Here is a 17480-nt window from a genome sequence, read left to right on the forward strand (position 1 = left end):
TCCAGTGGCAGAGAGCAGTTTTATCACATATCCACCACTTTAAAAAGATGGAGGGAGGAGCTGAAGGTGATGGAGGACGAGAGGAGGGGAAGGTAACGACAGATGCGGTGAATTGGTTTTAGCTATGACTTTTCACACTTCACATATAGCACAACACGTGCTAATTGAAAAAAGGGTGTAACCCCTATAGAGGCCAAAATAATGGATGTGTTACTGAGGAGTTCAGTTATCCAATCACAGTACAGAAGAGGGGATGAGATGGATGGAGGGGAGCGGGTAGGAGTGGGAGGAAAAAGGTAATTGGGAATGTTAAAACAGGAAGCAATCTCTCCTTTTTATGAATAGAGATGGTGACGTGAGGAGTAAGATGGGATGAAGGAGACATGGAGGAAATCAATGTTTCTCCTCTTTCATTATCACTGTATCACTGTATGTAACGCCAGCTACTCAGGCATGTTGTGAGGTTGAAGTGTCTGAGGGAGCTCTTTGATAATGTTACTGAGGAAACTGTTTGACTTTGAATCTAATCAGGAAATCTAAATAACATTCAGAGTTGCTGCTCAGAGGGTGTTTTATCTCTGTTGGTTTTCTCCTCCTCTTGAGTTGATCTCTTTGATAATTCTGTTCTGTGTCTCTTTAATGGATCCGTACGAGTTTGCTGTCAAATGGAAAAGAAGGTCAAATGTAACCTGGTCTGTCAAGGTCAGTAAGTTTTGTATTCTACAGCTTCTCTTCCTCTATTATCTTCCTGCGTGCTCTTCTCTCCTCCTTTGGTCTCTTTAGCTCTCCCTTTCCAACAGCCTGTCATGGTTTCTCTCCCCCTCCGTCTCTACAGTGCATTTTGTGATCTTCACCTCATCTGAAATGTTTTGTGTTTTTCAACATTTTATTTTTTAAACAGGCCGTATTTTTTCTTCGCCTCTATATATTTCGATCGATTTTAGCACAAACTGAACCTTCAGGCCAACAGCTCATTTCTGAAAAAATACCCACTACCACTCAGCTGGTTTGGAGTCTCTCCACTGCTCTCCAGTTGCTATCTTTAGACTTGTTACTCCTCCCACTCCTATTCTTGCATAGATATATCTGGAAATAGACAAATTTTCAGTCTTTCTATCCTTCCCAAGTATCTGATCTGTCCCTGCCTCTATCACACCATCTGTATGAAGAGAAGTGCACAACTGCAAGGATTTTCTTGCCCTATTTCCTCACATTCCATCTAATTCTGCACTTCTAGCTTTTATCTTCCTCTGGACCAGGGTTTCCTGCCTTTTTTTTTGCAGTATACACCTCTCTAACAGTGCATTCCTGTTTCCCTCTCTCCATCTACTCCACTTTTCCCTGTCCTCCCTAGTCCTTGGTCTTTCTGTCTATCACAGAGCTTTCCTTACCTTACATGCTTTGTTTTGACTGAATCCTAGTTGGTATTCTGTCAACCAACTCCTTCCTTTTACCCTCATTTGGTTCTCATTACATTCATTCTTCAGGTCTATCAAATCTCATTTTCCCTCGCTCCCCTCTGTGATCCGCTCCTCTCTCTCTGTTCACCACCTTCTTTCATCTCCCTCAGCTTCTTTACTGTGTTGATTCTTCTGTTGGTCACATGTCGTCTCCGGCATGGCAGCTCTCCTCTCCGTGGATAATGAGGACAGGGAAGAAGAACGCGTCCTGGTAGGACGGAGGACGATCCCTGTCACCCTCCCTCACCTCGCCTCCCCCTCCGCTGTCCTGCTCTGGTTCTTCATCCCTCTCTCTGCCTCCTCTTCCTCTGTCTTCCCTTCTCCTCACCTCCTCCTCCTGCTCCTCCTCCTCGTCGTCATCCCCTTCTCCTTCTAGCACTCCTCTGGTCTCCTCGTTGTCCTGTCTCGAACCTAAGCCGAGGAACCCTCCTCCTCCTCCACCTCCGCTTCCCCCGCCTCCTCCTCCCCCTCCGCCTCCACCTGTGTTTCCTCCTCCGTCTTCCCTGCTCCCTCCCAACCCTCCCCCCATGCTTCTTGAATGAAACAGGCTGTTCTGGCGTCCTCCTCCCAGTCTCCCGAGAGAGAATCCGCTCCGACTGAGCACCAGCCTCCCTCCTATGCCCCCGGCCCCCGGCCCCGCTGCCCTGATCCCTGCTACTGTAGCATTCAGGAGGGCCGTGGTTCCCATGGGGGCCCTGAGCCTGGATGGAAGACTGGAACTGGATGTTGTCCTCCGGCAACGGGGGCAGCTCTGGAGGAGGTAAGCCGAGTTGAAGACCACAGGCAGAGCCAGGGGAGGCGGGTTGGTCACCTGGCTGGGGGTGATGCTCGGAGGCCCAGAGATAGGTGTGGAGACGGTGGGGTTTGTCCCCCCGCTTGTGTCCAAGTCCATGAGGAGGGCTTCAGAGTAGCTGGGGACCATCTGTTGGTTACAGCGGATGTGCCATTCCAATTCTGTCATGTCCACTGTGTTGACCCGGGAGATGGCTCTGTAGCTGGTCCCGTTCAGGCCGATTCCGATGCTTATGCCCCCCGGGTGGACTCCGTTCTCAGTCCCGCCTTCGGTGCCGTCTCCTCTCCCGCCTCCGCCCGGTCCTCCTCCGCCCACTCCTCCTCCGCCGCCGTCCTCGTCCTCGCCGAACAGCTTCTCCACGTGGTAGTGGACGTACGCCGTGCGATACTCTGACACCACGCGCAGCGGCCATGACAGCAGGCAGGCCGAGGCCAGCCAGAACACCCTGTGCCTGGAGAACCACGGCTGGTGGGTAGGGTCGGGGAACGCCAGGATGTGTTCACGGAAATCCACGTTCTTCAGGTGCATGCCCTCCCTGGCCTCCATGTAGTCGTCCAGGCCCTCGTTCTCCCCGAAGAAGCGCGCTCGCTTGGAAAAGAGCAGATGACACCTTACGTTAGCTGTGTAAGGATCAGCTCTGAAGTAGCTGACAGGATGACCTGACAACAACTGGTCACAGTCAATTTATTAAAAAAAAAAAAAAAAAGAAAGAAACTATTTGGATGTTTGTAATGTCTTTATGGACAAAACAGCTTTGTTGCTAACCCTATTCCCCAAACAGTCATTATCTAATCACAAATAAGCTGAACTAGGTCATGAAGCATTGGATTTCTCAGTGTGCATGTAGAGAGATGCTCAGCACATAATGAGTGCAGAGGACTGGTCTTTTTATGAACTCTCTGAAATCAAAAACAACACATTCAAAGTGGAAGGGCTGAATAAAACAATACCGTTATCTCCTCTAAGGCTGGCTATCTAACTAAAGAAAAAAACAGGCACTTCCAAGTCCAAAGATGTTGTTGGTTACAAGCAAAGTTAATGTGTTTTATTTCCTGATGCTGGATGTAAACAGCAATACTGTTGATACTGTGTCTTTATTTCAAACTGATTATCAGATGGTGAGGGTACCCAGGACATGCACCTTTAGATTGTTTTTTTTAGCACAATATCGTTTATTTTTATGATCAATTATTTTTTGTTATTTTCCATGTTAATATAGGCAAGTACAGAGAACAATGGCAACTGTATCTGCCCCAACCTTGGTATGCCCAAGGCAAGACCTTTTAGATTTCTACTTACTGTACTTATTATGAGAACGCCAGCTGAGCTCGATGGCTCAAGTTTTACTTCCCATGCAGTCCAATACAGTGGACATAAATGAGAAAGAGAGTTTTTTTCATGTTTAAACACATTTTAGCACAATATCATGTATAAAATACTGGCTGTTAGCATTAAAAGTAAATGATGATCTCTTTATATAAATGGGAACCAACTCTTTAAAAACGACTTGATCTCTCAGTTATCTTAGATTGTGTTTATGCATCTGTTGCATCAGCAGTGAATAAGCACAGTTTCAGACTACTGCACCGGTTACTTCTTCTAACTCCATCAAACATCTATTGGCTACAATACAATACAATACGGAGCTCAACCATTAGTTTTAACAAGGTCAGAGACACCACATGGACACCACCCAGGTCTTAGCCTCCTTGCACTGGCTCTCAGTACGGTTCAGAAATTGATATTAAGATCTTACTGTTGACTTGCTATAGCTGTCCTCGAAGTCTCATATGAGCCAGTACTTAGTCTGACATCCTTGGCCAGAGGTATTCTATCTGTTCCCGAGGCGTAGGTGAAACCCAGAGGTCACAGAGCGTTCGCAGCAGAGCCCTGGAGCTCTGGAACGAGCTGCCTGAGGAAATCAGGTCGGCAGAATCAGTGACCTCTTTTAAATCTCCTCTCAAAACATAGCATAAGTGGAGAGGTTCCCTGATTTTACAACTACATACTCCCTACTCTTCTTCTGGCAACTCCGCGATTGGTAATTGTATTAAGTTATTACTATATGGGAAATTGATTTTCTTTAAAATCTGCCTGTTTTGAAATTGTTGCCTGACATGAATGACTTTGTATCGTGGTCTATAAAGTGTTTCATAAATAAATTAGAGCTGCCTTCTTATGCCATCACATTTTATAGGCAAGTAATCTGGTTGTTTTGATAAAATGAAAATAATGAATTGCACATAAATAAAAGTAGAATCAAATATGTGATGTCTTTTTACACATATTACCTGGGTGAGGTAGGCAGCTTCAGCTCGTGCACTGGAAAAGCTACAGAGAAGAAAAAAAAATCTGTTACTTGTTCAATCCTTCAAATAATATCAGTAATAAGAAGACCAACTCTGTCAACATATATTCTGAGCAGTTGCAGCAGGGTCCAACCTGAAACACTTGGTGAAACGGAGGCGAACAGCAGGGTGCAGTTGCAGATCCAGCAGCTCCTTGGATACGTCTTTGACACCATAACGAGCGTAGTCAAACTCTGAACTGGAGGCATGAGTGTTCACACGCTCATGGTAGACCTGAGGGTGGAGGGAGGAGAAATCAAGATGTTCATGGCACTTTTCGTGACAGTTTTCGTAATAATGACTGATGGTTGAACCATGTGGCTACGAATATAAAAGCAAAAGAGCGCAGGTGGTAGAGAGTATTAGTATGTGTTGAGGATTCCCCTCACCTGTGTGGTTGTGTATGCATCTCCGTTGCGATATCTTGTCACCTGTCTGGTCCTCCTCACATAGTGGTAGCTGATGGCCTTCCACCAAATACAGGGTGTGGCCTGCTGAAGTCTCTGCACACGCTCATACACCTCCTGTGTCAAAGAAAGAGTTAATAATTAAGCAAATGAATTGCTAGATTTAAAATAATGAAAGAAAGTAGCAAACTTTGTACAACTGACTTTAATAACCGAAAACCATGTATTTTGTAAAGATTTCTTCCCAAACAAAAACCTGAGGATGAACAATACGATCACAATATGAGCAGAAACAATTAAGTTCCTATTGTTTATGTCCACCATATTTAAATCTGTGCAATCTGGTACAAAACAGGCCTTGCCAAAGTTTGTTCATAGTGTAATGATTTGTTTTTCATTCTTTACTCTGGGCTGCCTTCACTCTGGGATTTGTGGCCCTGACAGTCAGGTCTGACATAAAACCTGGTTTAGTTATTGGCAGTGGTAAACCAACTGTGAACACTGTTCTTTAGAAGCAATGAGTTGGTGGAATTCCTGATGACAGACAGAGCAGAGCAGAGTGATATCCTGAGGTCAGCTTATTTCATGAAATCTGCATGATAATTAACTGTTTAAGATTCTAATTACCCTGCATTTTCTCTGAACAGCAACTGTCTGTGTAGACATTTAGACACCATTTTACTTAGATATCCTGTTTCTTTTTACATCTTTGCTGACACTATACTGAACAAGATAGAATGAGTAAACAGATAGTGTCTGACTCAAGGTCATAGACTTATTGCTACGCTGCTTTTGAAGCGGTGGACTCAGTGTTTTTCAAAGCTGTTACAACACCTCGCTAAATGTGCTACATTCAGTGCTAAAACCGGTTTTGACAGGTACCTGGAATTCAGCATTGGCCAACATCGCTGTCTTGGAGAAGCAGTGCCAACACTCTACCAGGTACACCACATAGAGCATGGCCAGGAAGGCCAGGGGGATGTAGACGTAGCCGCTAGAGCACGGACTCTCCAGGTGGAGGATGTCGTTGTAGTAGGCGGCCGAGGTGGCGTCGTCGTCTGAGCCCAGAGGGATGGAGGAGGAGCCCAGGACGGGGACCCGACAGAGAGCGCACCAGGCCAGGGTTGCAAAGCAGCCGTACATGAGGAGGGTCAGGAGGAGGCACTTCCAGTGGGACTCCCGACACAGGGAGGAGGCCAGAGACTGTTGAACTGGCCGTTGCTACGGGGACACAGAGAGGAGACAGATTAGATGCTGAGATAGTGCTGACTGCTCATCGACGAGGGCACTGGATCAGAAGTTTGTGCTTGGTATTTTCCTGCATCAAAAAGAAATACAAATTCTAAAATATTAAAGTCCCCCTAAAGTGGCATTTTAAAATTTGTAAAAATGCTCTGCTATGACTATTTTTTGATCAAAATTGCTTTCCCACAAAAAAGTTGTTTAAAATAACTCTCAAAGAGGCTAAAAACACATCTACTATCTCTCCCTCATTGAAAAATCCAGGTTCTATGAATATTCATGAGTATGCAAATGCATCATGGCTTGCACCAGCACAGACTCTGGCTTTGAAACTGCATTTTCAAATGTAAAATGCTCAGTTGTGCATTAGCAACTTCACTGCTGAAATGTCTTGTAGCAGAACCCAAACACTACATTGACATGTTAATCATTTCAAAAAATATATTTTTGGTTGAGGGGGACTTTAATGATTTAAAAAGGTGCACTCAACCAAGAGTCAGCAGTCTGCCATGCTAATTACAACAGTGAACAGACTGTAGTTGTGAAACTTTGTAATCTTTAACAGGAATCCTGCAATACACACCAGGAAACATGGACACAGGTGTTAATTTATCATCTAACACCATGTTGTTTATGCCACAATTACAAGTAACCGTGTCAGAACTGTTCACATCGGCCTCTGAAATGTAAACCAGAGTCTGTGTTATTAAGAATCCCCAGCAGCGTTCTATGTTTTATATGTTATGTGTTTTATGTGGGAGTGAGAGTAAACAAAATGTCCTTCCCCCTCATGTTCTTTTTACATGTTGTGGCAATGACAATAAAGCATTCTTGAAACCTTGAGCTACAACGTACTGCATCTCATTGGGCTACAAGAAATAACAAACCGTTAAAGGTGAAACGGCTGCCAAACCACTATTGCTTGCAGTTACATTTAAATAAAATCCAGTAGTAACATAAATCTAATCCACTCAGCTCAGTTAAAAGGATTTATACACCATTTAGATGCTTAATACAGTGGAGGCGGATATTGTATGATATTGTAATGAAAGCGAACAGTGGGTGTGAGACTCTTTGGATAACAGGAAAACTGGAATATCAGGTTGTTTACTTCACCGTCTGCCACCATGTGAATGGAGCAGAACTAAAAATGTAATTAAGTTGCATTATGTGTACGCTGTGATTTTTCTCTTCTCTCCACAGCACCTGTCACAGGCTACAGTCGACTTTAGAGACGTCCTAATAGTGCTGTATGCAAGCTTCCATTCACTTATTTGGCAGATGCTTTTATCCAAAGCCATTAACAAAACTAGTATTTTTTTCACATGGTAACACGTGTGACAAGCTGTTTTAACGCTGCACATAAAACATTAGCCAGAAATTTAGTGACAGCAGTTTGAGCTGAGCCAGATAATTTGACTAATTTCCACGTTCTGATGTTGACAGTCAGGACTATAATAAATAATAAAGTCTGCTTCACAAAGTTAATATTTAATCTTGTCTGACATATGAAAATGTGCACAGCTACGGTCGGAATAGCAAATATCCGTCAAGATAGCAACAGATTTTATGTACCTGGTGACGACCTGGTGAGTTTTTAATAATCATATAATCACTATCTTCCCGTTAGGGACAGGGAGTCAGATTTCAGAGCCGGTGTGTAAGCTGAGGTCTTGACCGAAGGAATGCATTACAGAACACCGCCTCATACCCATCATCAACCCAGCATATGATAAGTGATGCACATTAGACACACACACACACACACACACACACACACACACACACACACACACACACACACACACACACACACACACACACACACACACACACACACACACACACACACACACACACACACACACACACACACACACTCTCTCTAAGTGCACACTTTGACACAACCCCGGTTGCATTTTGAAGACATCATATTACAATGCACTCAAATGCACACACACTCACTCACACACACAGTATGCATTAGATCCACAAACACAGGCGGTCTAATGTGCCCCCTCTCCTCCCTCTCCTGCCGTGGCTCTCTATCCGTGCACGCAGCAGCATGCACGGCCTCGCCATTGTAATGCAGCCAGCGGAGAGTATGTGAATAATTTAGATGAGAACGATGCTTCTAGACTGTTCTCTGGCTAACTGACTCCACTCCGACATCAGCACTGTGTCACTGCTGCTGCAATTTATGTGTGTGAATGAGGGAGGGAGGGAGGGAGGGAGGGGAGGGGAGTTGTTCCAAAAGAGAAAAGCTTGTACATTATACATGTCGTAGGTACGTGCGCGTCGGAGAGACAAAGATGGGAGGGAAACACAGTTGGCACACACACCTGCGCCGATTCACGTGGGATCACATGTGTGTTGATGTTTACTTGTGTGTGTGTGTGCCTGCGTGTTGTGTAGAAGAGCGACAAAGCAGATGACACACGAAATAAAGGATGACACCGGTGTCCTCTCCTCTCAGCCAAGTGTGTGTCTGTGCTGTCAGCACATCACTCCCCTGCACCTCTCACACACACACACACACACACACACACACACACGCCCCTTCATCACTGCCTCGCTCGCTCACACACACTCTTCATCTCCTTCGTCGTCTCCATGTCCGGCACAATGCTGCCACAATTTGCTATCCGCTGCAGCGCACGCACACACACACACACACACACACACACACACACACACACACACACACACACACACACACACACACACACACACACACACACACACACACACACACACACACACACACACACACACACACACACACACACACACACACACACACACACACAGTGGCTTTCTTTTTTTTTTTTTTTTACTACTGTACGTCAAGGGCAAGTAGTGAAAGGCAAAGTGAAGGGCGCCCACACTCCACTGGTCTCTGTAAATCTCTCTACAAAAGCTGGAGTACTTAAACCCAAGACAGGACAATGATCAGCAGCATCAGTTCAACATCATGTTTTCACTTCCTGTCTGCCTCTCTCTCTCTCTCTCTCCACACACCCCGTCCTTTACTAACAATCTGTTTTTTCCTCTTCCCCGAATCTTGTCTCCCACCTCTGAAGCATTTACTCTCCCATCCCATCCCATCCCAACCTCAGCCTCTCCTCCGCTTCCACCTCACCCCCACGTCTCCTCTGTTACATCCTCTCTGAAAGTCTGTCTCTAAGTGGATTGATTGGGCTAAAAGTGTAGAGAGAGGGAGAGGGGGAGAGAGAGGGAGAGGGGGAGAGATAGGATGAAGAGCGTGAGTGAGACAGAGAAACGGTCATGAACTTTTCATGAATGTAGAAGTATGAAAGGAAGCAAAATGAGAGGGAGAGAGACGAAAGAGAAGGCAGCAGTGACAGACTGCACCTCTCTCCAGGGAAGTCCGCTGCCAAAATCCATCCCTCCTGTCCTTCTCTTGCCCTACGTGCCTCGCTGTCTCTCTCATTTCATTTTGCTGGCTCCGACTCCGTCCTGCCCTTTCCCTCGTCCCTTCTGCAGATTAAAGCTGCCAAAAGAAGAGAATATTCTAGTAATAAGAAGAAAAGAGCGTTGCGTGCATGGGTCTTGGATGACATTTTCATCAAGGCTCTCTGCAGCCGGTGTGTCCAGTGAGGAGGAACTCCTCCCCAAGACAGATTTACCTGTATGCACTAGTGCAGATCAGTATGTCGGTATGAGCAGTTCTCCTCCCCACAGGCAAAGACTAGACTTGTAGAAAAAAAGAGACAGAGCCTGGAGATGCTCCAGCTCCATTCACATTTAACCACGGTCCACGGCCCGACAACATCTCCTGTTGCAGAACTCTGTCGTGAGTCATGACCCCGGTTGTGTGTGAGCTGCCTCGGCTCGTGTGTCGGACAGGAACAGATCAAAGGGAAATCTCAGCCTCCTTGAGATCATTATAAGAAGAAATCTATATGGCCTCGTCTGCAGGGTGTTGACTTTCATTTCCTCCTGCTGAGAGTTTGGACCACCCTCTCTGAGCAGCGCTGACACAGGGCAGGTCTTACATGACACATCTGACAAATTCTGCCTCATTATTGACTTCAATGCAGCACATAAACAAATCCTGATCTAACACTGGGCTGAGTCCAGATACTTTGATATATTGTCTGTACATTCTTTATATATTCCTTAGCATCCAGCGTGGCTCCAGACAGCTGTCTGAAGAGTCAACATGAAGCCTTGACTCCAGGCTGTTTCATCAACATGAATCATTGTTTTTGAAGCACTTCAGAGCTCTGCTTGGATTTTGGTCATGTACACGCTGCACTCATCTGTACCACAGACACTACTACAGACGGGGGGGGGGGGGGTTATTATAAATTGGCTTTGCTTCAGCATCATTCGTCTGTTATCTGGTCTGTTATGCCATAATTCTACCTGTATTTACAGGCTCTATATTGTACATATGTGCATGAGTGACACTCTAATCTCCTCACTATTTGCATGTACACTCACAATCATCTTGCTACAGTACCACATGGCCTAGTGTATAATGAAAAAGAAAATAAGTGTGTTTGATAAACATCAATTATATTCAGGATTTTTCCTTTTTATAACAAAACCTTAAATTATTTACAACTGAACATTTAAAAGCTTTGATCTAAGATGCTACTGAGGGTTAAAGGAGGGGAATGAAAGAAGGGGAAAAAGGAAGGATAGAGGCTATTAGACACAAAAACAGATTATACTCTCCTGACTTTATTCTATTATATCAGATTTGGTCTGACTTTACAGCCTTAATGTACTTAGTCTATTCAATCCAAATCCAGAAAAAACATCCTTTTGGTCTTGGGGGGCTTTACATAACATATATTTATAATATGTCTAATGTATTAGTTTTGACGAGTCACCTGATCGATATTAGTCGAGTTGCTATTTTTTATTTACATCTCATTTTGTTAATCAGCTGTTGATGATAACCCTTGTTTTAATTTTATTGTTGCAGAGTATGCTGTAAAAGCAAACTAATAGCATTAACTGTGGTGTTGCTGTAAGCAGAGGAGGCCGTTACCACCACCAGGAGTAGCATTCATATCTGAGTTGACCTTTGCATTTATTCACCAAAGTTAAGGTCATAATTTGTTAGACAGGTTGAGTATCAGGTGCCTGATCCCATTTTAAATTTTAAAGGGACAACGAGGAGTTTCGGAAAGCGAAGCGATTTGCCAAAAATGTTTTCATGAATCAAGAAGGAAAGTTGGAGGTTCACAGTCGATCAGATACCGTCATAGTTCCGACCATAAACGATGCCAACGAGCGATCCGGTGGAGTTATTCCCATGACTCGCTGGGCAGCGTCCAGGAAAACTAGGAAATGCGAGTCGACCACTAAATAATAATATCAAAATAATTATAAAGACAAATCATTATATCTATCGAAAATGGACCCATTAACAAGTGTGGGTAACGTAGATTCATCCATATTAATATGAGACTCTTTTATAACCTCCTCGGCGTCTCTTTAATGTCCTTGAATTTTCTGTATTATTAACCTTGTAACTTGAGAGCAGCCTGTATCTTTCTAGAAGGATCATCAGTTTTTGGAGTCACGGCGTAGGCTGTGAAAGACACAGCAATATGTCATCAGCCAATTTCTGTTCCCCCGATAACAAGTCTATCCCCTTCATATCAACATGCTGCCGGCTCTATCAGCTCCGGGGTTGTGTGGACAGGGAGAAGAGGAGTCGTGAGGCCCAGCAGCCTTGTCTGCTTCCTGGATCTCTGATGAATGAATTTGACAAACTGCCATTCGTTATTATCTTTGCAGCTGGTCATATTGTGATTTAAATGTTTCCACGGTTGAGGGATTAAAAGCTCATTTTGCTTTCATTTTGTATAAGAACGAGCATGTGACTGAGACTACCTTTTCAGCTTCTACTGTAATAGCTGATTATGTCCTCTTGTGTCTAATGGGCAGGGCTCTCCTGTCTTATCTCATCATGTCTCATGTTTAATTGTTTGTTGAGACAACAATAGTTTTAATACAACGGTAGGTTCACTGTTGAAGGTTTTGTATTTGGTTACATTCTGTTTTGAATGAATGAGTAAAGTAAACTTCATGAGTAGGCTACTAAAGATTTGTGGGACACAGATTCTTCAGAAAAACAAACTGATGATTCTTATTAAGATGAAGGCTTCTTCTAATATATCTGGACCTATAATATTTCACTCTCCCTCCCATCCTTTCTAAACATTTACACTCCCTAGTTGATTGAAAATTACATTTGGAAGACTCTATATTAGTACTCAGGGCTGAGACTTTTTTTTCTTACAAATCCCTCCTTGTAATAATGGCTCTTGTAGAGAAGGTGTATTTTTCTCTCCTCTGTGTCTGTGCTCACACTGATTCAGCTGGTTAGGTGTGACTGGAGCAGCTATAATTAGCAATCCTAGCATGTGGGTGGCAAATGAAGTGAGGACGCGGGCAAAGGAAAATGTGCTGTTGATGCCTGCAGTACACTGTTAAAAACGATGTGTCATTTCAACACAATTGGAGTGGTTCAGGATGTCAGGTTTCTATTACCCTCTGGAACAACAAATTAATCGTTAGCACTTGATGAGTAGGGGAAATAAAATGTATCATCATGTGCTCACACTGGTTAAAAAAACACACACACACACACACACACACACACACACACACACACATCATTTCTCTATTACAAATCATTTGTTCAGTGGGGGATGACTGATAAGTTTCAGAGAGTACGGTCATCTGTTAATAAATGAGATATCACTGAAAGCAGCAGCTATGCATCAGCTTGAACTGATATCATTAATATCAATTACAATACTATAAGTACTAATGGTGACAAATCAATCACAATCACAGACACTTCACAGCATTGTCTAGAAGGCTGACCATGTGTATCATCAGTATTTTCCAAAAATCAATGTATTGCCGATACATGAAAAAACAGAAGTCTGTTGAGCCACTATCTGTCCCTCACACATCTCATGACAAAAACAATACAGAATAGAAAAAAGTTGTAGGATTATGAGTTAAATGTGATAAGGATGAGAAAATGCAAATCTCATATTCATATCACATGCTAATTTCAGAGACGGATCCATTGAACACAGACATCAATGCAATCTGCAGCCTTAGTAGAGGCAGGTGGAAAGAAAGTTTGAATTAAACTTAATGAGAGCCTGTGTGACGACCTCCACGTGTCCTCACACTGAGTATCAGCTGTCGTAAAATATCTGCTGTCCAATTAAACCTCTGTAGGATAACTTTTATGAAGTTATTTGATTTGCACTTTAGATTGAACATAGAAAAAGACAGAGCAGGTGCAGACCTGGTTAGTATTTTAGGTTTGAAAATGACATGGACATGTTCTCCACAGGAAAAGCAGTGTTTCCCACAGCACACTGGCTGTTTTATTCTATGGCTTCTTCTTTTCAGTGACTGTGTTCTTATTTATCTTATGAAACAAATTCTCTCAGTCCCATGATGTTACCAGGCTGCTGTTGTGTACTGTTTTCCATTCTTATTGCAGCCTACATCTTTCTAGCCCTTACCCTTCAAAGCTGTCAACGTTGACTTTTGTGTGTGTGTTTGTTTGCTGCAGATGCGCTAAATGATGCAATTTATAAATCGATAAAAGTCGTATTTTGATCAACATTATGTTTCAAATTAATTATTTCACTCATAAACCGTGTAATAAGCGGGATAATAACAAAAACCAAAAGATGGTTGGTTGTTATGAAGAAATAAAACCAGGGTTTATTTCTCCATAACAACCTCCTCTGCACTCTACATTAGCTATCCCTTACATAACAAAGGTTTGATCCATAAAAATTTAACATGATCAATAAAATTCTTAATGATCGATCATCGATTAATCATGCCCATCCCTATTACATGGCCTCGCGCACAAATCCAGTAGAAAATCACAATTATGTTTTTCCACTTCTGTGAGTCCATCTGAGCCTGGCGTGGTGAAGCACTGTTACATACTGTAGATGTGTGCTTCAGGATTTTGTGTATGTTGCTGTTATATTTGTCCTTCTGAGTTTCACTTTTGACTGTCATTCTCATCTTCGAAGGATAGACAATATACTGTTTTTCTTACTGTCCACAAATCCAGTTAAAAAACCAAACTGACAATGTTTATTCATTCTCTCAATACTTCCTGACTTCCAGATCCTGCCTGTGGCACAAGGCCATTTCTTCCCTCATGAAGATGTTCATCTTTAAAGGGATAGTTCAACATTTTGGCAAAGTGGCCCATTGTTTTCGAGGCAAATGCAGAGACTGCTTGCTGAAAAACTGCCCCCGACGGTAACGCGCATCAGCGGTTTTGCATGAATTTACCTCAAAAACATAGCGTGGTGAATGTGCAGGTCACGACTTGTCATTTTGGAGTTGTTGGATTGTGTATTTGATGAGTTTGATGAGGGAAACCAAGAAATTCTATTAGCCTCCGTAGCGTAGCTCTGAGCAGCTCACGGCTCTGCTCCGCCGTTCTAAAAATAGCTTGCACCGACAATTAAAGGTAACGAACCTACTTTTAAGACTATAAGGATTATGGCAATGGGCCAATTTGCCAAAATGTTGTACTATCCCTTTAAGAGCAGGTCACAATCATGTAAAACATGAATGACAGCAACTTTAACCTTGAAATGATAAGTTTTCATGCTACAGAACAAGTGGCTTTTACAAACACAACATTTCTGTCCAAGTTGCATCAAATACATTTGTTCCTTCTTATCTTCTTCCAGGTCTTTTTTTGATAATAATTGCTTGGTTTGATGCAACAAATTTCCTTGCTAATGGAAAATATGGCAGGACCATTGTCAGGTTAAATTAAACTGCATGGAGATATGCAGGGGCTTCATCATCTGTAATGATGTCTGTGCAAGTGTACGTGAGGTAAAGCGTAAATAAAGTTAAGAAAAATGAGTGTGCATCATGTGCTTGAGAAAGAGAGTCACATAGGGAGAGATGGGAGGATGATGCTGTCCAGTGCTTGACAAGCAAATATAAAACAGGAAGGAGATCAGGAGGGGAAGATGGGAGAGTAATGGACGCAGAGAACGCATGCAGACTGAATTCATTGCATTACATTGCACTGTCACTGTAGGCACAGGGATAAAGACAGGAGAGTGGCAGAATGAAGTGAAAGCCATCATTTAACAGGCTTACTGACTCCACATATTACATGCCTGAGGCTTTAAATTTCAACCAGAGAAGTACCCAGCGTCTTCATTAGACTGGTCTATAAGTAAGATGGACAGCACTTCCAGCTAATTAAAGGTTAAGTGATTAGTCAAACAACTAATGACTGCCAAAATGAAATGTCTGTTGCAGCTTTTAAGAAATTACAATGATACATTTTCAATATTTTCTGACATTCCATACTCAAATTCATTAACTTGCAATAAAAAAAATCATACAGGAGTAGCAGGACAGCCCTGAAGCTCACATTTTAAAGATGTGACTACGACCCAGGCCTGTAGAGCAAGTACCCAGTGCTGTCTCATCTGGCCAGTAAGCGTGACACCAACATATGGCCACCATCACATCTGTCACGAGTCACGACACAGCCAACTTTGCTGCTCAACTCCATGCAGCGATATGCCCACTGCTCTCTGTGAATAATCTGTACTGCCAGCCTATGTCACAGTAAACTCCACTGTTAATGTCCTCCCCTTTGCAGTAAACAGCCACCTCCTTATTTTCCACTACATCACACGCACGTCTTGCTATTCCTTTGAGGGAACAGATCACGATCATCACAGCAAAGTTACAACTGACTTGTCAAAACTTGGTTTAGATAAATCATACTGCTGGCCAAAGTATAGCAGAAGTAGTAGAGGAGGCAGTGAGCTGTTTAGGACAAAAAGGTTATCCTGTGGGGCAGTAGGGTAGTGTACCGTAAACTGTATTCCTATTTAAGGCTCAGTACTTTATCTTGGCGTGAGATACAATTTCCCCATGTTCCCTGTGTAAAGTCTTATATTATGATGGTTAGGGAGCAGGAGTTCTTTATGGGGGATAGCCGACACTAAATGTGCTGTTGGGGATACACACATACATGTACAAGGACTGTGATAAATACTCAGGAGGTTGGTGTTTTAAAATGAAAAATATACTGCAGAATAAAAGACACTGCTGGTTACAGCCTCCTGTCATACTGTTCATGGCGAGTCCCTCCCTGTACACCACATGGTAGAAATAAACAACCACACTAGTTGGGGGTGTTATTCAGTACACGATTCACATGTTTCAGCGTAATTTTGGCAGAAAGGTGGGTGTGTGGCTTAACTGTGATGTCACCCTGTAGTGTATTTCAGCGGTGACAGCTGGCAGATGGTCATACTCTACTACAGACCAAACCATCTCTCCCAAGAGTAACACATCATACAGCGTTGCCAGGCATACCACATCAATACTGTGGCATCATTTCTAGCTGGACCTCCAGAGTTCCCTCCCCTCTCTGTTTACCTAAACCACAGCCTCATCTCCATTCATATTAAAGCCAAGGTCCTGTCCGGTGTCCTTGCACCGAAAACACAGCATGAAGGACTTTGGAGCAAAAAACGTGACATTCTCACGTCCACAACAGCTTTTGTCAATGAAAAACCAAAAGTGAACATATAGTGGTGGTTGTTTAGTAAATGACGAACAGCAATGACACAAAAACTAAAATGTGCTTCTTGAGGGGGGCAAAACATGCGCAACTTTACACTAACTGGGTTCTCTTCAGCCGCGCATTAACAACCACGTACGCGTGATGGGAAACGGGGGGGAAATGATACATGTCCTTCCTTACCTGTTCTCGTCCTGACCCTTCCTCCAAAATGGGCTCTTCTGCGGTGGCCGTCTCCTCCTCCGTCTGCATTTTCCCTCTTGCCACTCCTTCCCTCCTCTGAATCAGGCAGCTCCCACCCCGGTACCGTCCGAAGGCAGGGACCTCCCCGGCGGAGCAGCGAGCTCGGTCACCCCATCCGCCGCAAGTCGGTATCCGATTTCACGATGGCGGGGCCTGCGGCAAATAAGCATCATCTACTCCGGATTTAGCGGTGCTCCCCCCCGGCCTCTTCACGGTCTCTCCACCTGCTCCACCGCCTCAGTGCTTCTCTTCTACCAGCTCCATGCCCGTTTAAAGCTAAAAAAAAAAAAAATGTGACTAAGCACCAAAGTCAAAGCCCCGTCGCCCTCCCTGCCTGCCTGCCTCCCTGGACCGTTTTCGCTGCCGCTGTTTTGC

The 17480-nt window shown here is 43.7% G+C and overlaps 1 protein-coding gene across 1 annotated transcript; it reads right to left on the reverse strand.

Moving 5' to 3' along the window:
• Positions 1-276: 276 nt before the first annotated feature.
• LOC311002023 (transmembrane protein 151A) lies at positions 277-17198 on the reverse strand. Its single transcript, XM_083993221.1, has 6 exons — positions 17046-17198; positions 5891-6229; positions 4991-5125; positions 4696-4835; positions 4545-4584; positions 277-2841 (listed from the first exon to the last, which is right to left on the reverse strand). Exons 1-6 carry the CDS (start codon positions 17112-17114, stop codon positions 1600-1602), a joined length of 1965 nt encoding a protein of 654 aa, XP_083849347.1. The 5' UTR covers positions 17115-17198; the 3' UTR covers positions 277-1599.
• Positions 17199-17480: the final 282 nt, after the last annotated feature.

This window comes from Trachurus trachurus, assembly GCF_905171665.1.
Source record: "Trachurus trachurus genome assembly, chromosome: 18".
NCBI classification, from domain to species: Eukaryota; Metazoa; Chordata; class Actinopteri; order Carangiformes; family Carangidae; genus Trachurus; species Trachurus trachurus.

Coding starts and splice junctions, on each gene's coding strand:
- LOC311002023 (XM_083993221.1), bottom strand. CDS start 17,114: ATGCAGACGGAGGAGGAGACGGCCACCGCAGAAGAGCCCATTTTGGAG. Junction 6,230..17,045: donor AAGGGTCAGGACGAGAACAG/GTAAGGAAGGAC, acceptor GTGTCCCCGTAG/CAACGGCCAGTTCAACAGTC. Junction 5,126..5,890: donor TGGCCAATGCTGAATTCCAG/GTACCTGTCAAA, acceptor TCTTTGACACAG/GAGGTGTATGAGCGTGTGCA.